The 27694-nt window shown below is 37.5% G+C and overlaps 1 protein-coding gene across 4 annotated transcripts; it reads right to left on the bottom strand.

Moving 5' to 3' along the window:
• Positions 1-438: 438 nt before the first annotated feature.
• GOLM2 (golgi membrane protein 2) lies at positions 439-27092 on the bottom strand. 4 transcript variants are annotated; one of them, XM_062584279.1, is made up of 10 exons: positions 26562-27090; positions 18438-18492; positions 17572-17674; positions 16487-16577; positions 15158-15302; positions 14186-14266; positions 13721-13795; positions 12166-12339; positions 6440-6607; positions 439-2157 (listed from the first exon to the last, which is right to left on the bottom strand). In XM_062584279.1, the coding sequence occupies exons 1-10, from the start codon at positions 26886-26888 to the stop codon at positions 2084-2086; spliced, it is 1293 nt and encodes a 430-aa protein (XP_062440263.1). In that variant the 5' UTR covers positions 26889-27090; the 3' UTR covers positions 439-2083. The 4 variants fall into 4 exon arrangements, with proteins under 4 accessions (XP_062440263.1, XP_062440262.1, XP_062440265.1 ...); XM_062584278.1 differs by having other exon boundaries at positions 13721-13819; positions 26562-27087; XM_062584281.1 differs by lacking the exon at positions 6440-6607 and having other exon boundaries at positions 26562-27092.
• Positions 27093-27694: the final 602 nt, after the last annotated feature.

The following is a 27694-nucleotide window of genomic DNA, read 5'->3' as shown; positions in this document are numbered from 1 at the left end:
TATACACTGCCAAAGGTCATACAGTGACAGACTTGAGCTGTGCACAGCAAGTACAACATTGTCAAGTTAGTTAGTCTTGCAGAGGAAGGTTACAGATCAGTAACAGGAATTCAAGATTAGTTGTGCATGTTGGTATGCATATTCACAGTAATGCACAGGTACTGTGAGTATTTGAAGCACAAACTTCTGGCTTTAAAATACCTATGGAATAAATGCTTATACTATGCTGCATGCAGCACTAAGCTTGTAAGGAAGGCATGCCTTGAGTTCCTTAACTTGCTCAGTGCCTTAGGAGTTGGCCTTTATGAAGCAGCTTTAACCATGCTGCTGCTATGTCAGAATGGCCTCTAGAGACTTAAGTTAATCCATTTTTTAAAAGTCAAAATCACTTTGACTTACGATTTTGCTCTAAAAGAAAGCAAAGCCAGAAGCCTCACAAACTTTAAACAACTTAATTTATTAGAACCCAATAAACGTTGCTTTCGTTAGAAGTTAACACCTAATTGAGGGTGAAATTACACTTTAAGACAAATAAAAATTGCAGTGCTTAAATATAGTATTTACTGATGACTTTTTTTTAATTTCTGGTACGTGTTTATACTTACTGTGTGGTGTTAGTATGGTTTCTAATTGTGCAGGTTCAGCATTTTATTTTAAACTGGAAATATATCACACCATGCAAAGGGCTATCCCGCCTCATCTCCCTCCCAGAAGTACATAATGAAGAGTTTTGGCTTATGCATAGAAAGCTCAAGCCTTAAACAAAACACGCTTAAGATGCATCACCAGAATCTGAATTTTTTCTTTTATGAAGAAATTACGTATTTAAGATTCATTGGTAGAAGATCCCCATAGCCAAGAACTGTTTGAGCTTTGAAATTTAAATGGTTTACTGAATTGCATCAAGCAAACCTTAACTGTTATTTTAAATCTGAACCTGAGTACAGAGATAGTAAGAGTACAATCACCCACGTCATAGGCCCTACAATTTATTTTCACAGTAGCCCTTTTGGAGAAGCAGGTTGGGTTAATCTTAATTTCCACTACTGCAGATCATCAGAATCATTTCCATAAAATTCAAAAAGTGCTTAAACAGAGAATACAAAAAGTATCTAACTTACAAACTCTTCTGAGCTAGAAAAAGCAAAATGTGGAACATGCCAGATGTCTGAAGAGATTGTATCAGAGTACTGTAAATTAACTTAAGTGACTGCGATGGATATGATGCTCTTGGAACAGTAAAACAGTGCACATAATGTATTTACTGATGGCAAGGGTTGTTCCTTTCATTAGGTTCTTACAAAGCTGTAGACTTGTCTTTATTTCTCACTGAAGAAATGCTTCAACATGTACACAAACATATTTCCTACCAGCTCTGTTATTTATTTTACCTTTTAAAATAAGCTATAGTTACACAACTTTTTCAGGATGTATCAAATTATTAGAATTCTAATACCACTGATTCCCAGCTCTAGCTAAAGCTTTGGTCACTGTATACTAGAATTTAAATGGTACTTGCTTCTGAAGATTATTTCTCTGTCATGTATCTTTCCTCAGTTAAATTAAGGAAAGAACAATTTAACATTCAGTTTTTATTCTCAATTGATAGCTCACTACAAAACACAGCACTCATGAAAAAAGCAGAGTATTTTTGCTCATACAGGTATTACTGTAGAAAAGGAGTCCTTTGGCTATACATTGTTTCCACAGTGTATTTGTTAGATGAGAGATACAAACTGTACAAGTTCTCCAGTTTACAAAGTTTTCTAATTTGCAGAAACAATTCAGCCTATATTTATAATAATGGTTTTAAATGTAAAGATTATTACAGATAAGGTACAGTCTAATTGGCTCGATGTAACAACAAAAATGAAGTTTTAATACAATTGCCATAGTACAACTATGTACATATGTACAGAACCGTTTCCTTGTGTTACTTCACTAACTTTGAGTATACTTATCACTTTATTATAGGTTTCTTTTAAAGTAAGAAACACTGAAGTAAAAATGGTTCAGTTTTGCAGCACTTCAAGTTCTTCAATTGAGAGTTCTTCTCATCTACGTGTCTTGTTTAACTCTGGATTTAAAGAACACCATCACTGAAGCGTGGCTTGCCATATTCAACAAGGTCATTTTGAAGATCTCGTTCTTCATCATCTGCAATTGAAATATTCAGACCAAATCTGAATGATATTACTGAAAGATTTAAACAGCTAATGCATATATTCATACAGGTTTAGCTTTGTCTGGTTAGGGGAATTAAGTCATCAGGGAAAACAGGGAGAAGGCATATGGGCCTGCAATTACAAGTCCGGCTGTCAGCACTTTGGGAGTTGTCCCTTCAGAAGAACTGTGACTTCACACTTTTTGATATCTTTGGCTTTCTTACAACTGTGTTTCAGAGATTTGTTGACTTAATAGATTGCAGAACTATTTAAACTTACTATTCAGAGAATGTTCCTGTAAAGGTTTCAAACTGTCCCACTAAAACCCAACTACAAAGTCAACTTTCCAAAAAAATTACATTGCCAGTTTTTAACCCCTTCTAGCATTAACACATTAAAAGTTTTTACAAAGAGTTGGGTACCTCATGGGACACGCATAAAGATGTTACTGTAACCCACCTCTCCGGGCCTCTGAATAAATTGTGATGGAATAAAGGTAATACTTTTTCCACTTCTCAGAATTAAAAAAAAAAAGATATATTCCAATTTCTACAGCACCGCACATTTTTCAACGATGGGATTTTTCAACAATGCTCAAATTGTACTTTGTTATCAACATTTTTAATTATTGCTATCTTGCATCTCAGTAACTTGAGTGTAAAATTTGAGGAGGGACTTTCTATAGAGTTTAAAATTTAAAAAGCAAATCTTAAAGAATCTTTTTTTTGTTAAAAAAACACTCTTACCAATGGAAATCTGCCTTTCTTCTCTCAGCACTGCTGATTAATCAACAATACATTTTTCACCACTATTCTTTGCAACTGAAGCAAATTTATGTAGCTAGGTTATCATGTGATAACTATTCAGCACACTAGTTAAGACATCTGTCTATTCTTCAGTTGCAGAGGAACTACTTATTCAGCCACGAATGCATGTAACAGTAAAATTAAGAGCAGAGTCAGGAGTAATGACCTGTAAGCAGTCGAGCAATTGATGTGGAAAGGCCAGTTCAGAAGCACCACACCTTTCCCAACTGCATTTAGTTCATCTTTACAGTGGATTTACAGCATTACCCTTGGCTGGAAGAATGAGGGGTTTCAATCTCTTTTTTTCCAGTTTCCTAACAATTCTCTCCCCCCAACACTTTTTCCTACTTCGTAACTTCTGTTCTTTGGGTTTTGGTTTTTGAACCTTATGGAAAATGATTAAAAAAAAACTTGTGCATTCTCTGGATAATCATTTACTACAGCACATCAAAATTTTCAAAAAAAGTTCAATACTTTTGCAGAAGACATTTTAAACTACACTTCTGAAATATGACAAACAGCAAAAGCAGTCTTCATGACACCCACTGCACTAAAATAGTCTGCATCCTACCTCCCATAATTCAGCTCTCCTATGTGGGTCCTGAGCTGCCCTCCCTCAATAAATGAAAGCCCTAAAACTTCAGCTTGTTTCAAATAACATGCTGCTGCTGTATTTCAGGGCTTAGAGCATCCCTTTGTACTTACAGGAGTGGAAAGCAAAGTTGAAGTGATTGATATGGTTCGGTTGTATTTTTTTCACAAGTTTATTTAATTAAGGATTTTCTTTGAGGATGAACTGGAGCTCTCAAACACTTTTTCCTTCTAAAACAGTCCTCATTTTGCATGCTGATAAAGTAATTCTTGTGAAAGTGTGAATACAGCAAGCCTTACCTGACAGCACCTACTCTCAACAGCTAAAGGTTTAAGTTCATCTATATCACACATGCTTTTATTTTGGAATAAACAATTAATACAGCATGTGTATAATTAGTATCACTTGATTGACAAAATCCTTCCCCATCCAGCCACCCCAGAGAACATCTACTGTAGTAGAAGCCAACAACTACATAGCACCTTGCATTTCAATAGATTTTAAAGTAATGCCAGACTGGATACTGACATTCACATAAAATACTGTATCTCCCAAACTTGAAAGTTTTCTCTTAGCTAATACCAAACTAAGGCCCACACACTTCTTGTAGAAACAGAAAAAGATTTTTAACTAAATTGGTTTGTTTGCACATGCCACATGCTTTGTTCTAGCCTAATGTGAAGCCACATGATGGTTTCCTAAAGTATCACAATAGTTTTAAAGTCAGAAATTCATTTTTTTTCTCCCTAAACAATTACAACAACCCCTCCCTGCAAACACCCACAATTCTACCCTCTCCTCCCCTGCAAATAAATGTGTGTAAAGACTAAAGCAGACATTCTTCTTATAAAGCTTCTAGAAGTATCACTTTCCATGCTGTTTGACTTGCATCAAAACTAGTCAACAAGTTATTAGGAAACAAGATAACAGAATAAAAACCAAAAGGCTTGGAAACTTAAGTCTGAAGAAGCAACATAAACCACTCAGACTGTTCTCCAGAAAGAGGCTTCCAGAAGTCACTCTAATCTTTACTATTAGAAATTAAATACAGTATGTCTAGAGATGTACAGAGAAGCTGATGAGAAAATAGATAGATGTTTTACACTTGGTAAATATTGAAAGCCACAGAACTAGTGAGCAGACAGGTGTCATGTCTAAATGTGAAACAGTTTTATGAAGCCACTTACAGTTACAGCTCTATTTTTCAAATACTCCCTGCATTGCAAGCTACATAAGCACACCCTTTATTTATTTATTTTCCCCTAATGCTGCATTATTATACAATTCGTCTAGTCAGCCTCCCTCCCACCACTACCTCAAACATCTGACTGGAGAGTAATGACAATAGATGAGCATCACCCAAGAGGCTGAACGAAGCAAACAAGCAGTTAGCACTATGAGATTTAGTGACAGTCAGATGGTCTTGGTTAAACTTCGAAGAACTGTGTTTTGAATTCCAATTAAGTACTAATGCGGAAAGCAACAAGATAGCACCTTCTGTGTAATAGGGGAAACTGGACTAAAAACACAAAAACAACCTAACTTGCTGGGATTTATGAAGTATAGTTGGAGCATAGTTTAGACATACAAACATGAGTGTCTGCATACCATGCTTTCCTTCCATAAGGAAATCATAATCATTAGAAGCAAGTCTTCTTCCACAACACAACATCAACAAGAGGCTGAATAAACTTTTGTATCTTCCGCTGGAAGCTAGGTTTTACAAAGAATATAAACTCCAATAATCACCTATCCAAAAGAGCCAATATTAGTAATCCACAGTGACTGAAATCCCCTGCTATATTTTTGATCAAAACTGTAATAAAACAGACCACAGTTTCTGGAGCAGCAATACAGTTTTCATTTTTATCAGCAAGTTAATCAATTGCCTACATTTCTGATCTGTACTTTTCTTTTGCTTGTTCACGAGTTTCAAACAACCAGCCCAGCCAGGAAGTGCTTACGCTGCACAGCTCTATGCAGTGCCACAGGAATCAGTTGCTTTTTAATCATTTTTTTTCAGTAATTACACTTGGACATCAATGAAATAAAAGCCTGAGAAACTACCAGCTAAAAAACTTGCATTATGACACTCAAAATCAGGGTGCATGCAGAAATTCAGTAGGGTTGCTTTTTCTCTATTTTGCACTATTTTCTCAACTGGAAATATTGTATGTATTTACTTAAAACAATTTCACCCTACAGACAAGCAAAAGCCTTTCACAAAATACTACCAAACTACTACAGGAACCTGGAAAATGGCAGACAATGTGGAAGATACATGGCAGACAAGCAATGAAGAGTTGCTGATACACTGAAATGCATGCAGAACAAGAGGTGGTAAACATGCATATGTAGATATTAGGCTAGCACCAAATTAATGAGTTTGAAGTTCAGTTAACAAGGATAACCAGAAGTCTGTTGAATCTGTGTATAATGCACAAAAATTACACTTAGACTAAGACTTCATTGCATACCACCTCCAGGCAGGTGTTACAATATAAGCAGTAGTCTTTAAAAAAATATATTCTTCTCTGTTTGAAAACTGCTTTAGTGAGTGTCAAAGATTAGATGTGCCAATATACTAGATATCAAATTTTGCAATTAGACAAAACTACTTCTGAAATTGTAAGCGTCTTGACTTCCTTGCATGAAGTGTATACAAGATAGAAATTTATCAAAATACTCTCACTGCAAAATACTGTTGTGTTGATTTTCAAATGGCAAGTAAGACTGAATTTGGAAAATTGCCCAAAGTTTATTATTTCATATTATAAATTTTTGATTAAGTAAAAAATAGCAAGGCTTTACACAAATTCAACAAATAAACTCTGTGGATTTTATTCTAATGGGATGGAGATAAGGCCCAAGCTCACCTTGGACGTCTTCTTCTCCACCATCACCATCCTCTTCCTCATTGTAAGCCAGTTCAGCCTGTTTGTCTGCCTCATACTCACCCACGTTACCATCATCCCCATTATAATCTGCCAGTTTAGAGCCCTGCTGCGGATCAACAGGGGATTCATTCTCATCAAAGAATCGGCCTGTGAAGTAGGCAAAGGATTAAGTCAGAAGCAAAGAGGAAAGAAAAAGATTCTAAATGAAAGCAGACCAGATTAGAATCTTCAGTTTTTGTAGCAGTTTCAACTGGAGGAGAAAGGGAGAAGGGTGTGTGTGGGCAGAGGGAAAAAAACACAATGCAGCTTTATGACACAATTCTGTGCAAAAAAGGATGTACTTGATCAGTTAGAATTAGGACCTCATGAATTCTCATTGCTATAAGCTCTGCTCTTTGTAGAAACCAAGTAGAGTAAGCATCCAAATGTGATCTCCATCTATGATTACCTACACATACTAACAAAAGTTTCCTTACAGTTTCAAAGCACATACAATGAAAGTTTTCTATATTCATACTTTTTCCTGATTTTAGCCATTATACAAGTGTTCAGAGATTTTCCTCTAACAAGAGAGGACTGGAATTTTTCTACACACAATGAAGCAATATATTGTTGATTTCTTATACAGTAATGTTAGCAGAACGTGTACCATACTATCAAGGGTAACAATTAGTAAAGATGTGTCTGGCATCTCTAAATTGATTTTCTTAACTATCTAATTAATTTGGTTTTACACTAACTTTCCTACCAAAGTTTAAAAGTTTTCAGAATGTTTTGAATACAGTTGATTTTTGTCTCCTAGCGAAGAATTAAGAATAGTTCCATATAGTGAAATAACATAGTAGAAAAACGAAAATTAGTTGGAACTATGAAATAAATACAGTCCACCAAGTACACAAACAAAAAATAATGCTGTAATGTTCAAAGTGTAAAGTTCAGAGTAGGGGTCTAATGGGATACTATCAAGAGCTGTTCAAGTTCAATACAGTTCCATCTACTTGTCAATCACTTAACAGATAGACTGTAACCCACTAGTTGAATCCATAGAGGATATATATCTAGAGGCATTGTGTATAAAAGAAAAAAAATAAGATTGAAATGTGATACAGTCTTTACAGACTGGAAACAGACTGAGAAAAAAAATCTGCAAAGCCACATGTTAAATAATTCATGCTGGAAGCAGTTAAACACAGAAGCAGAAACAAAGAATATGATTTCAACATTAAGATTAAAAAAGAGGTTGGAGATACAATGGACAGATATAAGAATAAAATTATTTCTCAGAACAGTGAGAACTATCATGGCACTATATACATATCTGGACAGAAACAATATCATAGGGCTTATTTGGTGGGGAAGGAGCAGAAAAATCAACTAAATAGTGCAGCTCTAAGGTGCTGATTAAAGTTTCAATTATTTTCACAAAATAAGCAAGAAGAAATTATTATCTATTCATGAATCAAAAGTTTGATATACTATTCATTTTTCTATTCATATCTAAAATTGAATAATTCCTGCTAATACTGTGTATATTTTTTGATACTGCCTTTTATATAAGTAAATGGATAGAACTGTAAAATAATGCACATATTAGGTAACATAAAACAAGAACTATAAGAAAAGAACAGAATGCACTTGCAGAAAAAGCAAGCCTGTAAATATGCAGAAACTTTAGGGGATCCTCATAGTAACTCCATTGACTGTGCATACAGGGTCAGATGTACAAAGGATTTAGGCAGTAGATGACTTTTCGTACAATTCCGGGAGAACATCAATACTCTAACGCAAGGCATGTATATAATGATCTTGGGAGAACAAGACTTTGGGCGGCACCGGAGCAGGGGTCACTGGCAGCAGGAGCACACAACAGACCAATTGCTTTGTCAAACAGATATTTTGACAGGATAGCCTGGAATCTTTTGTAGGTCCTGCACTTGACAAGGTTGTGGATCTCAAGTCATGCCAGGTAGGAGTCAAGAATGAGTCAGGAGTACAAGAAATGACTGCTTGAGAAAGTGATTTATGTTGTCATGATGCTTAGAGGTTAGTGACAGCATGGAATGCCCCATAAGAATGTCACTGATGCTAAAATCTGCACGTAATATTTACTGAATTCTGAATAGACACGTGGGCTATTACTCCAACCAGGGATCCAACCCATGCCTGTAGAGCAGCTGTCCACATACTCATCACTAAGGACCTGCTTACAGGATAGCTTTGAACGGCAGCATGCATTGGAGTTGTGCTGTACCCTGCATTTTTTTCAGTGCACAAGGTAATAGCACAAATAGCAATATTGGCACAGGCACTTCCAGCTTCTGCTGCTTCTGAAACAGAATCCCTGCAAATGTCCACATCTCTCTACCTAGTACCAAAGTTATTCTCTTAAATCGATGCTGGTAATGGTATTAATCAAAAAGTCTTTTTGGCAGAAGTTCTGATTCTGAAACCTGGCAGTTATGTCAAATACCGTAACCAGCAACAAGTCACCACTCCCATTCTATGGGCTGATGCACAAGCTTTCAGGCACTCAGCAACCAAAATCCAACCCATGCTATTGTCTAAAATGAAAGATGTGTCCTAGAGCTGGGCTCCTCTGTACCAGTGACATGAATTTACCACTAAATCACCTTTCAAAATGGCCATTGCTGACCAATCAGGAAATGAATCTAGAAACCTGGATTAGTTATTTCCATATATGACAGAAATTCTCTTTCCCTCATTTCAATTTATCCCAAATATGGAAGACCAAAGAGAAAAGAGACAAATCACTGATGATTACTAACTCTTAATTATCCGTTCATAGCCTACAATGGAGACTTTTCATTCACTGCTGCTGCATTCAAAAGCTAGGCCCCCCACATCATCTAACCGCTGTCAGGGAAGACCGTGGATCCATTTAAAAACCACCAAGAACAAAAATTAGAGTGCCCTGCCATTTCAACTGTAGTCACTCAGCCAGACATGAGCAGGATCTTCAAAAATCTCCTTTGATAAACTAGATAGTCTTGCAAATCTCTGGATATACAGAGTGAAAGAAAAGCTACACAGATTTCATGATTATTTTTAATCCATCTATCACCGGCTCAGAAATAACCAGGAATAGTACTAAAATAAAAACAGATCATTAGAGATGTTTTAAATTAAGAACAGCAAATTTATCTACCTTCCCCACCTACTCCACTCTGGTCTTTTTAGAGTAAAATTGAGCTCCCCCCTCCCCCATAAACTAATACCCACCTTTCACCCCCCCTTCTCTCTCTCCTCTGAACTCCTTCTAGCTTCCTGTCATCTTTCTGAAATGTGTTATTTAAAAACCAGATGAGGGCCTCAGCAGGAAGCACTAGGTAAAACAGAGTAAGTTACTCCATGTTATTTCTGTTAACACATCTCAGCAGAAAAAAAAATCCAAGTATGTTAGTGACTTATCCACGCTTATCTGCTGAACTGCTCTTTAGTTATGTCACTTATTCTCTGCATTTAATTTTCTATTCTTAATTGCAAACTACTTCTATGTTTACAAACTATCATGTTGCTGAACATGATATTTGTCATCCTATTCATCCTGCTATTCATCATCTACTCAAAATATCAAACAATGCAAAGCAGAGGATGCATCTTTGTAAATCTCACAGATAAGTTCTCAAAATAAAGTTGTTACTGATACCTGTGTCTGGAATATTATTTTCTTAAATTTGTGCATCCAGAGAGCAATTTGTTTCTGACCAAGTCTTTATTAATTTGCCTATGACAAAGTCGTGTTCCTGCTTCTATTGCTTTTGTTCCTTTGAACAGGCAACTATTTCAGATCATATCACTTTTACACATTTTGCTCTTAACAATTCCATGTTAACCATTTATCATATTATATTCAAACTCACTGATAATTTCTCTGATTATCTTTCCAGATATCAAAGTTAGACTGATGGATCTCTAGAATTCCCCAAGTTGTCCTTCCATTCATTTTTTAAGGAGATGCCTTTCTGTAGTGTGATGGTCTCTCTCTCTCAGAGTTCTCAAAAGTTCAGAAACCACTTTCTTAGGCTTTTCTTAAACCTCTTTCCTGAAGTTTTGCATCTTCTGCAAACTTTATCATCCAGCCCTTTGGGGAAGTTACCAAGGAAGCAAGGGGAGAAGAAGAGAACACACTAAGCTCCCAGATACCTATACTCCATCTTCTATCCCAAAACAAACCCTGGATACATCTTCTGTTAGCAAATCTGACAATATGCTGACAGGACCTATTCCAATTTAACATCTGTTTCATAACAGCACCTTAAAAATTACAGTAATACAAGAACAAAGAGAGTATTATTTTAAATATATTCCCCTATTATTCAAAGAATATTTTCAAGAGACTGCTAGAAGTTCAATTCCTTTCTGTGACATCTCCAAGCTGGAGAAGTACCAGTCAAGTTCTGGACACCAGTCAAGTTCTAGACCATGCAAACAACTCCTAGTTAATTTAACCAAAAAGAACAGAGTTACTTCCCATACTGAACCTTTTATGACAAGAATGAATTTATGGTTTCATGTTCATGAGAGTAATCTCAGCTTTTAGAACTCTTTCCATTGACCCCCAAACCAATTCACGATTCTCTTCCAACAAGCTGACTCCTATTTCCATACTATGTTCACCCAATCCACAAAATTAACAAGGTTCCTTGCAGGAAGCTACAGAATCCTTTCCCACTTCTCCTGATTCTGAAAGATAGTTGTTAGTTCAAACTTGGTAACTTGTCACCTTAGACTATAGTCAGATTTTAATCATAACAAACAAAGCCTAAGTGAAAACTACTTAGCTAGGAGTACGAAGAAATTCAAAATTACATTAAGAAAAATCTTACTTTGACAAAAACAATTAAGAGATGTATCAGCACCATGGTGTTTTTTCCTTCAAAATGTCATTTTCCCACTCCAACACTAAACAACAGGAATTAGCGCTTTAAAAATAACTAGGTTAAGGTAGACCTAGTTAGTATAGTCCACTAGTAAAAGTATCTCCACTGATACCATATGAAACTTGTTTTAATATAGCATTCTTATAGGAAGATGCTAAATCAAATATTATAGGCATACTCACATTGTTACAGTATCAACTGGAAATAGAGATGCATCTTAAAGAAAATAGTACATAAACAACTGTACATGTATTTGCAAATTCTTACGTGCTGTCTGCCAAGCAGTATTACTAACATCATACACAGTAAGCAAATATGACTTGCACCTGCCTGAAGACATTTTCCTTGGACAGACACGTTGACATGATGTTCTGGGAAATTTCCTCAGAGAAGAACAAACTTTTGGCCGATACAAATTTACTACCAAAGTCAATTTTGTCCTATATAACGGCTGAATTCTTACAATAGTGCACAAAACATGTAATCTAAGTAATATAGCATGAGTATGTCAATATCACGCACATATCAAAAGTCTTCATCTAACAATCTATTTCACATGTAGTGATTTCCAAAAACATTTTAAATTCCTATTAGCAACGAAGATTTTAAATAGGTAAATATATCTGAAAGCCAACATATTCAGAGATAAGTTCTGTGCAGTCATACATTAAATTTCTTTTCAGGCTTACTCTCCAGAAGACCATGCACCAAAATGTTTATTATTTGTAAAGATTATTATCAGAACAGATATAAAACAAAGAGATTCTCTTAATATATGAGGTATAATGATATTGACCAACTTACTTTGCTTCATCTTCTGCAAGTCGCTAACTCTGCTCTTTGGAAGTTTTATATGGTCTGTTTTAATTTTGTTTTCTTTCTGATTTTCTGTATTTTCTTCAAAATTTAAATGCTGAAGAGAATTTGGAGGTATCTGCTTCACTGTATCAGCATTTCCATCACTATCAGTGTGCAAACCTACAGAATGAAGAAGTGTTTAGTTTTTAGAGGACTCCAAAAGAAGTTTATAATGCTATCGCAAAAAGAAAACTCATTACATTTTAATGAGTGATCAGTCCTCTATTGTGCTACCTTGTCAACAGATTTTCAATAAAGATGTATTTGATCAAGCTTAGACCAATTACACGTTTATGCATTTTTCAATTTTTAAAATTTTTTTTAATCCTTTCCCCCCCAAAAAATCTACCAAGCAGCATTTATAATTTATTGTTTCAAGAGCTATGATGTTAGCCAAAGCTGCAGCACATCACAGAAGTTACATTAAAATAAAAAGCAGAGAACTACATAACTAAGGATTTTGGAAAATGTTGGTCCTCTTGACATGAATGCCGACATTCTTTTGATTAAACTCCTTCTAGAGAGAAAGTGAGCATACCACATGCTATCTTTCATGTTTTTTCATCAAGAAAAGTCAGAATGAAGGACTTACAAAACAATACTGAAAGGAAATATTTTAAAGCCTTAACATATAAACTTTCTTTAAATGCACTTTCTTGAACCCATTAATTTTAACATTTTAAGCCAGTTGAAAGGAAGGAAAAAAAAATAAGTATTTGTTGTCTTTTTCCAAAAGAACCAAAAATGCACATAACAAATAATTTGAAACTGCTTGGTCATGTCACAAATAGTAGATGCTTCAGTTTAAGTTTTAAGTAGGACAGTATTTGAACATGCCAATTGAAGTGTAATACAGATAAAAAAAAAAAAAGGTTTCACATCAACGCAAAGTCAGTTGATCAAGGAGCAGTAAGTCTGTTTTCTGTAGATTTGTGTTGTTCACTTTTTAACTGCAACTCCTCCAGCCCCTTTCACTGCAACACTTCTCTCATGCCTAAACCTTCCCCACATCATCCTCAAGCTAGCTGTTCAGAGAAACAGGAAGACACTGAGCAAATGATGATACTGCTGTTTATTCTCCAAGTATAACTGGCAACCAATAAATCAACTCTTGAGATTATGCTGCAACCCTGTCTATAGGAGGGACACTTATTTTAATTCTTCTCCTTTATCCAGTGGAGAAATTTTGAAGCACTCACCTTTGAAACTTCCAACTGTCAAATCTGGCTGAAATTGGTCAAAAGGCTCAGAAATTATTGGTAGTGTGTGTGAGAGGGAAATAGACACATAGTATAACCACATAAGCCTCAGTGCCTCCGGAGGCCAGACTAAGAATACACTCACAATCTCATATGTTGCAGAAATCAATTGTTTTTATAACTGCATCAAACAAGAAAAAAGGACTGTCCACTTGCACCTAACATTTCTGATGTGGTAGCAGGTATCAGCTGATAAATTTCCTACAAGACACAGACACGTCATCTGCTGATAAGCTTTTTACCTGGAGCCAGATTTGGAGCATGGGGCTGTTCAGTTGGCAGATTCATAACAGGTTGACGACCTTCGCTTTGAAGAGCTGAAATAAGTGGCTTCTTTAAAGCTAAAATAAAATACATTGACAAAAGCCTTAACATGAAACAAACAGCCACTATATACTGGGCCTTCCTCTGACAATCTTGTATTTTCTTTGCTTTTTTTCCCCCTTGTTTTTAATTATAGATGAAAATAAAATATATAAGATTTCTGGGGGTAAAAGAAGTATCACAAGCACTGAAGCGCTCAGTATTTTTGAAAAATGTAACTTCTAACACACACATAAGAATTATCAGACTTCACACTCCACTTGAATTTTGTTACTATAAACAGATTTAAATCTTTGTGTTCTCTGTGAAACAACCTGGTACTCAAACAGACATACGTGCCACCAAGCACCCAAATGAGCAAATATTAGAATATTTCTTCTAACCAGTGGGAGTATCTTCAGCTTTAGCAGGGTCATTATCTTCTATTTCAGGCATGCCTGCATCTCCTCCTAATTTGATTTTCTCTGTAAAACAAGAACAGGATATTTTTCCTTACTAATCTTTTAAAGTTTTAATAGAGAATTTACTCCTTGTGGAAGGCTCCAAGAACAGGAGAAAGTAGTCCTTCATCCACAGAACACGTACTATATTAATAATACAACTGCACAACTCCTTCTGTTGTTCTGTCAAAGTGCCTGAAGGCTGCTTTAGAGCAGTGATCCTGAACTAAGGCAGTGCAATCTTCAGAAAAGGACAAGAGACAGATGCACTGTTGATGGGAGCAGAGCAGGAAATGCTTGCTGGAAGAACTTGACTGAAACAGACTAAACTAACACAAAAAGGCACTGGATTGGTAGCACAAAAAGCAGAAGCAAAGGGAACCCATCTGACTTTCAGGGAAGGCCTCAAGCCAGGAAACAATCATAATAGTTATTCACTGAGATAACATTTCAGTCATAGTGGCTGACAACCAAAGGTTCCTACTGTTCCTGCTCTGTTAGAATTCTCATAGCATTTTGAATGCTCCTTGACCACTAGGCACCTTCTTTGTGCAGATTCCAGCTCTCCACCAACATGCCCTTTCCCTAGCTCACCTCAAGATGCACTTTACAGGGAGTAGGGAAACATTCTCCAGATCAAAATTGGCCACACAAGAAAGGAGATGTGAAATGAACCAAGAAAGGACACACAAAATTGTGCGAGAAACAATTTTTATAAACAGACACAGGGAAAGGACATGCCAATCTCTGAATTCCTATATAAACTCTAATTTAGTACAGTCATATGTAGCTAATCAAGTTACCTGAGGCAAATGATTCATTGTTCTAATTTAAAGACACCCCTGATTCTGTATTAATGCAAAGGATGTAACACAATTGGCCCACATCTATCAGAAGTGACAAAAAAGAAAATACCTTTGCCATCTACAGCATGATCTGAAGGCTCTTCATTCTTTACTGTGTTTTTATCTTCTGTTTCCAGAACAGTCTTAGATACTGCTTGGTCATCATCATTGAGACTGACTTCAGTGCCTTTACTGGACTGAATTTTCTGTGTGGCCTGTTAGAAAAAAATTAATTCACAAACAATATTAAAGACAGCCCTGAAAGTTAAAATACAAAACCCTTCAGCTTTAAGATTATTTTGGAAAAGCAAAATTGCATTTATGAATTAGACAGTCACCAAAGGGAACAACAGCAGAAGTCCTCTATAAAGAAACCTCAGTCTTGAGGGTAGTTGGTAAAAGCATAGACACTCATAAGTAAATAGAAGACTTAAAATACTGTATGGTAGTATGATGTTTTCATTGGCATGTGTAGGATTGCAGAACCACTCACAATTTGTCAATAACACTAGAGCTATTCCAGAAGAATGCCAAGAAAACCATTGTCATACCACAATATATTAATTTTATTGCAATAGAACATACAGGAGAACCTTGGAGAGTTATTTTTATAGGCACTACATTTGCTAGTGTTCAGCCTCTAACATGAAGCTACCACACATAATCTGTGAACACACATAATTATACGGCCAGAGAAAATTACCATGAGAAAAAATGTTAAGGCCAACTCAGCTCAAATATATGACAATCAAGTTAAGACATCATTGGCCTTGTGCCTCAGACCAGGGAGACTTCTGCAAACATTTCTAGATTTTAAGGCAAGATTCAATTGAAATCTACTTGGAATCTGCTTAATGATTTGAAGTATCTGTAAACAGACACTGAACAAGGAAATGAAATTTTCATTAAAAGTGGGTTAACTTTTCATCTGTTTGTAGGAAAGAGGCCCATAATTCTACTGACAGCTTGCACTGTATAATTACACACCTGATATCATTGAAACACCATTGTTATTTGAATCACATTAGCACCCAGAAGCCTCAGAGATCAAATTCCCCTTTGCAATAACCTACATAAGATTGCAAGGATATAGATCCTTCCCTGGAGAGCTGTAAAGTATTATCCATTTTATAGATAAGAAACTGAATTCCTGAGTGATGATGTCATGTAGGAAGGCTGTAGCTGAGTACAGAATTAAGACTGATCTTTAAGGCTCAATTCAACAACTGAACAAAACAAACAGATGGTCTTACATTAATATCCATTTGGGGCTGCTCAGTGCAACATTTATCCAGAAGTTAGAGGAAAAATGTTCAGGACCACCGCATAACAGTTGAGTTGACTAGCAAGCAGACTTGGGGCTCTTCTAATTCAAGAAGGAAATTTAGCTGTGTATTACCTTTTGTTCCCGTATAACTTGGTCCACTAATTTCTTTATATTTTCTTCATGTTGCAGTCTCATTTCTTTGATCTGTTGCCCACACTGCAGACTTAAATAAAAACATATTGTCAATCACATTTGAGTTGTTATATCAGCTCTCTAATAAATGAAAAAAAAAGAAAGAAAGCAGCACACAGAAAGGCAAACCTGAGTGATAACTAGAATAGTTTGGCCAAAAATCCGTGCCTTGGAATGAGAGTGGAAATGGAGTGAATACAGAAGGAAAACAGGATTGAAAAAAGATAGGGACAGAGTAGAAAAACAGCAAAATGATCAGAAAAGCCCTGAAAATACTTCCTCCAAAACCTGAAAAGCAATTGAAAATTCAGTCTCCTGTCATCAGCATACATTAATTCCACTTGGAACCCATTGAACCATCTACAACAGCTGTCAACACAGAAGATGTACAACTACTACTATCAGTTATGGATACCAACTCAAGTGAGATTGGAATCACACAGCTCAATGTCCCAAGTTTTCTAATAAGCCACAATCAAATTAAACAAAATTCCCCAAACACTCAACATAACATATACAAAAATAATATAATTCTTCACACAAAAGTTTATATGTAATGTTTTCACCTCCAGTTCAATAAAATACTTTCTTAAGAAGACAGCAATGAACAAATACCCTGTGGCTTCAGAACAGTGGAGATTAAATTGAACACTTCCACTTATCAATTCCTGTTAATCAACATCTCTATATCATTAGAGATTCATTTTGACTTAAAATTACCCAATGCTGAACAACTACGATAAGCCAGAGTTTTCAGAGATAACTCAACTAGAGTTGGAAGGAAGAAGATAACACCAAAAAAGTAGAACCTTAATCAAACAGACAGCTTAATGAAAGTTGCATCACAAATGGAGTACATTTGAGCTTGAGGTTTAACATAACTAAGATTCATTTACGTTTTTTTTTTTTTAATAAAATACAGACCTGCATTACATGTGTGCTTTTTTTGCCTTTTTTTTTCTAATAAATGTAGACTTGCATTACACAGAAGCAAACCTACAGTTATAACATTTCTAAAGACATACCTATCATATTCCAATCTCCTTGTAAGGTAAGTATTATTCTTCTTGTATTCATGAAGCTGATCTTCCTGACGAATGAATTCCTGCCGTAATTCTGCTAGTTGTTCTAGACCAAAACACAAAATCAGCACAAATATATACATACAAGAAACGTCCCATAATGCATACAACTTTCAATATTGCCATATAAGTTACAAATTAATATGAGAAGTTTGTTATTTCTTCTACATATATTTTAAAGATTCTTGAAGTAATTTGGAAAACACCAATTTACTCATATATGCCAAATGTTGAAGGTTTCTCTCTTCTTTTCAGGCTACTAATATTTGTTAAGGTCCCTACTATTTTAAGTTGAAAATGTAAGTATATAGGCAGAAATGTAAAGCATCTTGTCTGCAGGCCTGTACAAATTTCAGCAATAGTTGTTCCAGGACTCTCTGAAAACCAACATGGTAAAAAAAAGGGGTGGTGGGGGGGGGGAAGGAACCACACATGATTACAATGCCTGTAAACACCAGAGACGTACAGTCGTAAATGATGCTTTCTGGTCCTTTTCTAAGCTGACATAAGTATCACAATGTTGTTGATCCAAACCATACTAAACTATATGTTATTTTTATCATGAAAATGATTCTAATATCTTGGAGGTAAGCACTGTCAGAATGCTTAAAAAAATAATAATAAAGTCTATGAAAGACAACTCTATGCTTATTCAGGCTGGAAAATAAACAAATGTCATGGAACTTCAGATTAAGCAATGCTCCAGCATCACTTGATCTTCTATTTAAAATGTATTCTGCAGTACTTAAGCAGTTATAAAATAAGCAACTTTATAATTCGCCAGAGACAGTTTACCCATAAATCCTTACCCTTTAAACGATGTATATCTGCCATTTGATACGATATGTTGTTCTGCAACTTAATCTGAAAGGAAAAATGGTTATATAAATAAATATAGACAATCTTTAGAAGCTTAGGAAGTAATTATGCATGCAAATATATAGCTGCTTTTGAATTCATACTTTTCCACTGTAAAAAAGAACATATACAGGAGTATCAGAATGACTGTAAAATATTACTGTAAATAAAAATAGTTTAGTTACATATAAAGTGATATCAACTTAAGCACTATGTTTAGCCATTGCTAATGAAGATTTAATGTACTTATTTCCAAGACACATTTCTATCAAAAAAGCAGATTTTGTCAAGACTAAAATAAACATTGCATTCTGATATTGCAGAAGGGGATAGTGAATTTCCGATGTCAAACATACAAACAGCATCATTAGCAAAAACAATTTTTTAGGTAATGTATGTTGAAAGTAAATATTTAATGTGATACTACATAATATTCATAACAGGATTTATACTTTGAAGAGAATGTGACACCATTAGTCATCCACAAGTGTTTAATTTGTTATTTTTAGTAAGGAAAAAAAATAGCATTTATTATAAATAAGAGTGCATACACAAAGTCATCAAGTAAAGATGTTTTGTCTTGTTCCTACACAAAGCAAAAACGTACAGAAGAAGAAGAATCGGAAATGGAGAGAAAGATATGCATGTAGAAGATACCGAGAATAGGTGAAAAAGCCCATAAATACCAATGTTACCTAATTACAGTTATTTTTTGTTGTTTCATGATTGATACAAAGAGCAACTCCTCTTTGGTGCTAAAACAATGCTGTCATTCTAGATTACAAGGTCTGAATTACCTCTCAGAGAGGTAAAGACTGCATCTAAAGAATGCATCTTATCCAATCATCACTTAATTAACCAAAAACAGCAAAACAAATAACCCACAAAGCATTGCAGATATAACCACTTTCACACACAGCTTCTGTATCATTTAAAAGGCAGGTATCTTTGCCTCTTAAGAACCTCTATTATTTCCTATTTTAAAACCACGTATGAGCATGTGTACTTTGAAGCAGGGGAGGGGGAAACATGCACACAGGCTATTTCAATTCTTGCACAGACTCTGAAGCTTAATGTCTAAGTCAGTTACCTAAATTTCTTGGAAAAAAAAAATGCATGCCCTTACTTTCTTAAGATTTCCTCCACCCACTTCTAGCTTCCCTTTTATCAAATAAATCACTTTAAAAAAATAATTATTTTTAAAGAGAGGTTCTTGACTATACAATTCAATTTGTCCCATATATGTTCAGGCATTTATAACTTTAGGAACTATAACTATACAAGAACTGCTGAAATCGTGATTTTCTGAAGAACACTCTGTACACCAAGGCACGTATCCAACAGCTCCAGTCACATAATAGAGGCTCCTTATGAAACAGAGTGCTACATCAAGAGTTTTGTTTGTGCCAGACTAATATCCTGGCTCATCCCTAGCAGCAACGCATACATTCTCCCATGTCTGAGGACAAAAGGCAAAACTATTTCTAGAGTGCTGAGAGGCATCAACAGTGATGGTGCTGATGTATAGGGGAATAAACAGTCAAACCCATCTCCTTCACATTTTTTCCCTCAAAATCAGAAGCAAGAAGTGGCAGATGATGCAATATTTTGGTAACCTCAGAATACTGACCATACTGCTCTGAAATATGATACAAAATATAAATATTCAACAGGGACACTTAAGGATCCATCTCAGCATTTCAAAATCATGCATTTGAGGACCAATTAAATGTGTTCTTTGTACATAAAGGAATCAAAACACTGAAGTGTACTAGTTATAGGATTGACAAAAACCAACATTCAGTTAAGTAAAAACCTGTTTTGTGCTTCCTATGTTTTTTAAAAAAATGCAAGGATGCACTGTGGTGAAGACTTTACATGAAACCAAAATATAAAAATAACCTCCAATCCTTTCTGTAAAAAAGTGTCCAGCTTGCAAGCCCTTCTTGTAATCTCTCTTCGTCTGTTGGACACCAAGATGTATCAATGGATAAAAAGAGTTATTTGCTGAGTATTAATGAAAAAGTATTTTTCCCTGTGTTTGAGAAAATATAGGAATGGGGGTACTAAACAGAAAAATGTGAAACACTGGCAGTAATTACTATTTTTACCTGTCTTCCACTCCAATATAATTCTTCTGAACGGCAATAAATGCGTACCTCCCAGAACCTAAGCTATCTACAAACAAAGCAGATCATGTGAAACAGTGAGTTCTTCTGTTTTCAAATCCTCATATATGAGAATCCCTAATACAGAAAACCTTCTTTCTTCCTTGCTTCTGCTCAACATATGAAACATTTGACTTGTAAAGAGCTTTGTGGCAGGGTGCTCATTCTATTGACAAGGATTTGATCTGAAAATCTGATTATTAATTTTATCACAAGCTTTAATTTTGAAGATATTACATGCCGGTTAAATTGACAGCATTCATAGCCAAAGCAACTTAGCTGACAGTAAGTGTCCCTAATCTGAAGGACAGAAAGGGAAGAAACTTCTTATGTTTCACGGGATCTGTTCCACCTACAGTCACCAAAAAAAAAACCCAAACAAACAAACACCCCGCACACACACACCACCACACAGCATGGAGCAAGTCCAGTTCTTTCATCTGTGTCCTCCTTGAGTCTAGACCTATTTGTACTCCTTTCTTAGTGGCTTCTCAGATCTTCTTCAAAGCAGTTGAGAAAAAGAAAACCCCACTCTATAGCCCAGCGAGCGCTACTCAAGAAAAAATAAACATTAAAAATCCTCTGCTTACTAGTGCTATGTATATGTAAGGCAGTACTTGCAATTCATATAGCATTGTAACAGTCTTGTCATATAATAAAAGGCAACATAAGAAAGATACAACACCCTGGAGCTCTTCTGTACCTATGGTAGAATATAATAGGGGTGGTCTGGCTTCCCAATTAAAGACTGCATAAGTGATAAACTGTAAACATCTACCCATATTTCACTGAGTCATTTCTTTCTCTAGCAAGAACACCCTCTGCAATCCCTGTCAAAGCAGCACAAGCAGGTGTCCATACTCCTTCGTGCAGCTTAATGAGCTGCACTCAAGTACATTGCTGTAGTGCACTCAGGAACAGTAAGTGAAAGCTGTTTAAAGAGTCCTTTTGCACAAAGGTCTATATTCCACAATCTTTCTGCTATTATTTGTCAACTATTTCTTTCAGAGTAGCCAACGTTATTATCAAGCAGTTAGTAGAGAGTATGGGAGATGAAGTATTGCTTCACATTGTGATGTTGATAACCAAGAGTATGCAGCAAAATAGGAAGAGGCATTCAACATCACCACTGTAAAGTTACGGCTTTGCAAACTGATAAGCTATCAAGGAATTTTGGCTACAAAGGTACTATAAAGGAACGTAAGCTGCTTCCAAGAATGTTTCACTAAACAGTCTCAACATATGAAGCACCATTTCTAAGCTTCAGCTAAGGGAACAAGGTTGCATTATGTACCTGGCATGGTAAGCAACAATTGCAGAATTAAATAGGCATGTTCCTGAGATCTGCAACAGCAAATACCAAGATACGAACCCCTACACACTGGATGGTTGCCATTTGGAAGCCTTCCCTCCTGAATTCCTGCCATTCAATTGTGTTATTGAGCTTATTCCAAAAGGATATGGAAAGCCATGCAAAAAAGGTATCCTCACTGTGTGCTGCAAAAAGTATGAAACACTCAGGAAACTACTGGTAATGCTGCAAACATGACTTCCCCAAACACTAGCACAATCATTATCCCTGTTTGCCTTCCAAGGATAGGGGCTCCAAAAGAGAAGTACTCCTCTATTTTTTTCCAAGACCCAGTGGGCCATCCCAAGCTCATCAAGATTAGCACAGGGTGAAAGGAAAACAGAGTTTCAAAGAACTCATGCCTTTGGTAGAAAGATGTAGATCTACTCTTGCATCTTCTACTACTGATGTTACCAATGGCTGTTTGGGAGCAGAAACAGCCAATTACTGAAAAGCATGTGCTGTCATAGCTCCTTCTCTTCACCCTTTTTTCCTTTGGCAGTCACACCTGCATTTTCCTGTCCATTTAAGTAGTTTCCTAAATCCAAAAAGGCTCTTCTCTGCCCAACTCTAGTTTTACTCCCTCCTTCTTTCAGGTTCTTTAGAAGATCTCTCCATTTGTGAGGAATTCACCTTAATCTCTCAAAATCCTTTACAACATCAGTGATTATTTCTCCCTCCAAGATCTGCCAGACTTGATGAGCCTAAATATCAAGTAAAGAACTGTTCAAAAGTTACAATCATTTTTCCAGTTTTCAGTGTAGCAAAATAATTTTTTTCTGTCATTTTTCTTCAATATACTTCAGCACTCTCACACAAAGAAGTCTCTTAGCTTCCATACGCTGTTAGTAGCAGGTGCCACCTAATTGCAGTTCAAAACATACCAGTTCACACTTTAATAAACACTATAGTCTGCAGCAAGGGTTTTCACAAGACACTGGGTCAATTTACTACCTTTATAGTTCTAAGAACTGTCATAAGAGCAAACAATATTCTGGTGCACTGTGACTAGCTTGTAAAGCATGTGATCTACAAACCAGTCACAAGGGAGGAGAGAGACAAGGGTTTGGGCATGATCTCACTGAGCTAGAAGGAAGCTGCCTGCAAAAATTCAGGCTGTCTTAACACTGGAAGATGCATCCTTGATGTGCATAACCACAACATAAAAAATCCCTTATGAAGGCTACAGAGCATAAAGCAAAACAGACACTACCATAGCTACCAGAATATCATCTTTCAAGTGAGTTTGCTATGAAATAAAAACCTAGTTCTGTTGTCATCACTTGGTACCCTGGTATCAGTGTTAGGAACTTACTGTGGTTCCTGCATTTCACAGATGGACTAGGCTTGCTGGTATAAAATAGTTTGTTCAACAATCACCCTTGCTAAATTCTGTTCAGAAGGGGGGGGGGGGGAAGTACCAGTCCAAATAAGCCTTTTTTGGTCAGTCATTTTATGCACACTTTACACTTTTTATTTCAAACAGATTTGTTGACTCCTTAAGGCACTTTCTTTTTTTTTTTTTTTTTTTTTTTTTTTTAGGATTGTTGCCACTGAAAGCTCCCAGAGGATGGAGAGAAATGGACAGTAACTGGCTATTGAAAAAACACACTACTGTCCTTACCTACAGAGACACATTCAACATTTGCAGCATCTGGAAGGAAGATCATATTTAAAAGCTACTAGCTCACACGACTTTAAATGGCAGCTTCTGGAACAATGAATGAAGATGCAGCACACATACTGAAATATACGTCGTATTTACAATACGACTAATCAATAAGGTTTACTGCTCTCACCTCTCTCCCACCTCTCTCCCTGCAAAATGCCAGGAGTCTAAGACCAGGCAGGTTTACAGAGAACACAGTTCAGCATGCACATTCAGCTCACCAGCATCTCAGTTTGTATCATGCACATCAAGAGAGGGCCATGACTTCCAGGAACCCATGCCAGAGATCCTAATTTAGCGCTTACACTTTGTTAAGGAGCAGAACACATTTTTTTCCAGTGTAGGACATGAGGCTCTTATGTTGAAGATGCGCGATTTAGGTAGCACCCTATTTTTGTCTACTTTGCCATCTTTAAATGCTCTGTGCAACATCATTTTACTGTTTTCATTTTCCTGAAAAAAAATCGTACTAGGAGTGAGAACACTGCTAGCAGAAGAGAAGAATTCAGTATAATATGTAAGACAGTGTTTTAATAATCATAGTAATGGGTCTATGCACTACCAGATCATTCAGAAATCCCAATTAGACACAGTATTCATTTCTGTCAGAGAGGCCAAAAAAAGCATCCAAGTTAATACCGATTTTATGCCTGTAGGAGAAGGACAACTGATGCCTGACTTGGTAAAAAAAAAAAAAATTCAATTATATAAGTTTAATTTGCTGAAGCTGTTTTTGAAAAAAAATGTTAAACAATTTTGCAACAGATGAAGCTGCATTATACATATTCACTATTTTTGATACAGTACTAAGGCATCTAAATCCAAATTTATTATGCCATTGAATCACAAACACAATCTTCCATTACAGAAAAGCCTTAAGTCAGATATGGCCTTTAGGTGTTTATAGTGAAATTAAATCATTTAGGGCACATTAATAGCTGAAAGATTTGGATGAACTGTTTCCTTTAGAAGATGATCTTGAAAAAGGTCTATGAAGCACAAAATCTTCACATACCTATCAAAACCTCATTCAGAACCCTGACATTTTTACACATACAGTAAGTAACAAATAAACACATCTTAATGAGATCCTTTCCACTCAAATGAGTTAATACTCATCACAAGCAAAAATCACAACAGAAACCTTATCATTGCTGTTTTATCTTCAAATAAGTTTTGCAGAGGTTATGAAGATTCGTTATCACTCAGTAAGTGTGGTTACACTGGAATTTTAAATGAAAAAAAATACTATGAAAGACAAATTCATTACAGAATACCTGCATCTACACAGCTAGTGAGTTGAAAATAAGCATAGAACACAGCTAAGTACCCATAAACATTCAATGATTACAATTTTGCTTTAAATTATGAACAGGTAAAGCCTACTTAAACCACTGAAAACAATTCCTATAAACCTTCTCAAGTTTATATTTTTCTCTGCAGAACATTACATTAAATTAAACCTTACTATGTAACTCAATCATGACAGCTTACTTGAATAACATCAATAGTTTTATATGTCAATTACAACAACATATGAACAATTCATTCCTCTATGAACACAGGTTAAACAGCATCTTCCAATACATCTCTAATTAGGTTTTTCACATTTTATTCCAAGCTCTAAAGAATCAGCTGTCAGAAAAAAAAAAAGTTTGCTGAACACAAAAATGACTCAACTTTAATGTTTCAGTAGGAAAGATGATATAGTAGTTTTATTATAAACTAAATCCATTTGAAGGAGTCAGTGATTCTCCCTAACTTATTTCCTGTAGTTAAAGAGATGCATCTCACTTAGATAGAAAATAAGGCTGGGCTTTAAAAACTGCTCTGCTTAAGTAACAACTGACAGTTGCAATTTAACCAGTTCAGCCAAACTCCACTGAAAAAAGCTAGGTATTTGGTTTTCCTGTGATAATTTGCTCAGTAACCATGGGACATGAAGTGGCCAGAACTCAGCCAGTTATAAGCCTGATAGAGCGGTATTTCCATAAATTCTACTGTGAGAAACAGATAGTAGAATTATAAACTGCACGCAAATAACGTAAACACCACCTAGCACATAACTAAGAGGACTTGCCCCCCATCTAGCAGAGGCTTAAGTCCTATGTAAAAAGTTGCCTGTAATTACTATGAAAGCAGAACAATGCAAGTTGATGCTTTCACTCATTTTCCCTTCCCCAGCTAAAGACACACTGCTTCACACAAATGGGCAAGTAGAATTTTGTGCTAGCTTCAGGCATCAGTTTTATTATCTGAGTAACTATTATATGAAGAGATGAGTTATTTATCTGTATTTACATTTGACAATGGAAATTCACTAGCCCCTTCTGCAATATTAGAAGGCAGCATGTTTATTTTAGTCTTGACAAAGGCAGCGAGAAAGTATATTTTGGCTGTTTAAGATCCAGCATTATCCTGCTATACAAGACATCTTGCAAGACAGTGAAAATATGTTCTATATTTGTTTCTTTTTCCTTCAAACCAATGAAAAAAATAGCCCTCTAATTTTAAAATTGTGGTCAGCTTTTTTGATTAGCTTCCAAAGATTAAAGGGGAGGGGGAAACACACTCAGGAAATGAGGAAAGCTCAAGGAAAAAAAAAATTTTAAATAGCCAACCCAGAACAGCGGGCACCCAATGCTTTCATTGCTAGCCTAACACACGCTGTAGGCTAGAAGCGCTCAGCTCTTTCCTGGGCGGCATGCAGGAGTCCCAAGGTATTGCCAGCTTCCCAACAGCACCCAGCGCGAAGTACTACTTGCAGAAAGCAATGCCTTCAGGGGGGTCCTCGACGAGCGGGGAGCTGCGGGGAGCTGCGGGGAGCTGCCCCCCCCCCCCCCCCCGGACCTTCCCCGGCTCAGCCCTGCTGCGGCGCCAGCCTCACCTTGCTCTCCTCGCACTTCTTCACCTGGCCCTCTCGGGCTTGCAGCTGGCTGCTCAGGTGGCTGTAGTCGGCCTCCCTCTGCTCCAGCTGCTTCCTGTGCGAGTCCACCTTGCCCAGCAGGTCGGCGTTCCTCTTCTCCAGCCGCCCGCGGGCCACCTCCGTGCGCTTGGCCTGGCTCTGCAGCTCCGCCAGCTCCTCCTGCAGCAGGGCCTGGCGGGACGAGGCGCTCCAGCAGTTGAAGGCGAGGACGGCCACCACCACGAGCAGCGCCACGAAGGCGAAGGAAGGCAGACGGCCGCCCCTCCTGTTGGCCCCGAAGCCCACCATGGGGGAGGCCGCGGGGCGGGGGCTTCACCCGCTCGCCGCCTCCGCCCGCGCCCGAGAGGGAGAAGCAGGGACCGGGGACACGGCGGGGGCTGCTGAGGGCGCAGCGAGCGCTGAGGGGCGCGGGAGGCGAAGGGCACTGCAGACGGGCCGAGGGGGGCCGGCGCCGGGGGCAGGGCCGCGCCCGCGCTGCCGGGGCCCGCCCAGGCGCCGCTCCCGCCCAGCGGGGAGGGACAGGCCGCAACGCCGCGCTGGCCGCCGCCGCCGCGGCCGCCACCCCCCCTCCCCCCCGCCCCGCCTCGCCTCGCCTCGCCTCGCCGGCCGGCCGGCAGCGAGCCCCGCCGCTCAACCCTGCCCGCTTCCGCCTCCCGCCTCTCGCGAGACCGCGCCGCCGCTCTCGCGAGAGGGCGGGCGGCCGCGGGGGCGCCATTTGGGGAGGGGAGGGGAGGGGAGGGGGCGCGTGGCGTTCCCGCGCGCGGGCCGCGCCGCGCTGAGGGGCTGGGGCTGGCGGCGGGAGGCTGGGCCGCCAGGGCCGAAAAACGGGGAGGGCGGCGAGAGTGTGGGGCAGAAGGGCAGAAAGGGTGAAGGGAGGGCGTGGATTCTCAGCTCTTCTGAAAGATGTTTCCTGGGGAAACGTGGCATTCAGTGAGACCTTCGCTATTACCTGTGGGAGTTAATTCTTCGTCTCACACTAACGAGATAAAAGTTTTATTTTTAATCAGATCAACGGTTTGTGAGGTAATCTCCTACCTCCCTATTGCAAATAGTCTCGCAAGTGGGAAAAGGAAGACAATATGTCTGAAACTCAT

The sequence above is a fragment of the Rhea pennata genome, chromosome 10, assembly GCF_028389875.1.
Source record: "Rhea pennata isolate bPtePen1 chromosome 10, bPtePen1.pri, whole genome shotgun sequence".
Taxonomy (NCBI): Eukaryota; Metazoa; Chordata; class Aves; order Rheiformes; family Rheidae; genus Rhea; species Rhea pennata.
The sequence above is the reverse complement of the archived record's forward strand: the minus strand, read 5'-3'. Positions and strand labels throughout refer to the sequence as shown.

Excerpts from the sequence above, each read along its gene's own strand:
- GOLM2 (XM_062584278.1), bottom strand. The coding sequence starts at position 26,888 with ATGGTGGGCTTCGGGGCCAACAGGAGGGGCGGCCGTCTGCCTTCCTTC. Across the intron at positions 18,493-26,561 it reads AGAAGTGCGAGGAGAGCAAG|ATTAAGTTGCAGAACAACAT; the intron begins GTGAGGCTGGCG and ends TTTTCCTTTCAG. Across the intron at positions 16,578-17,571 it reads AGGAGATTGGAATATGATAG|TCTGCAGTGTGGGCAACAGA; the intron begins GTATGTCTTTAG and ends TTTTTATTTAAG.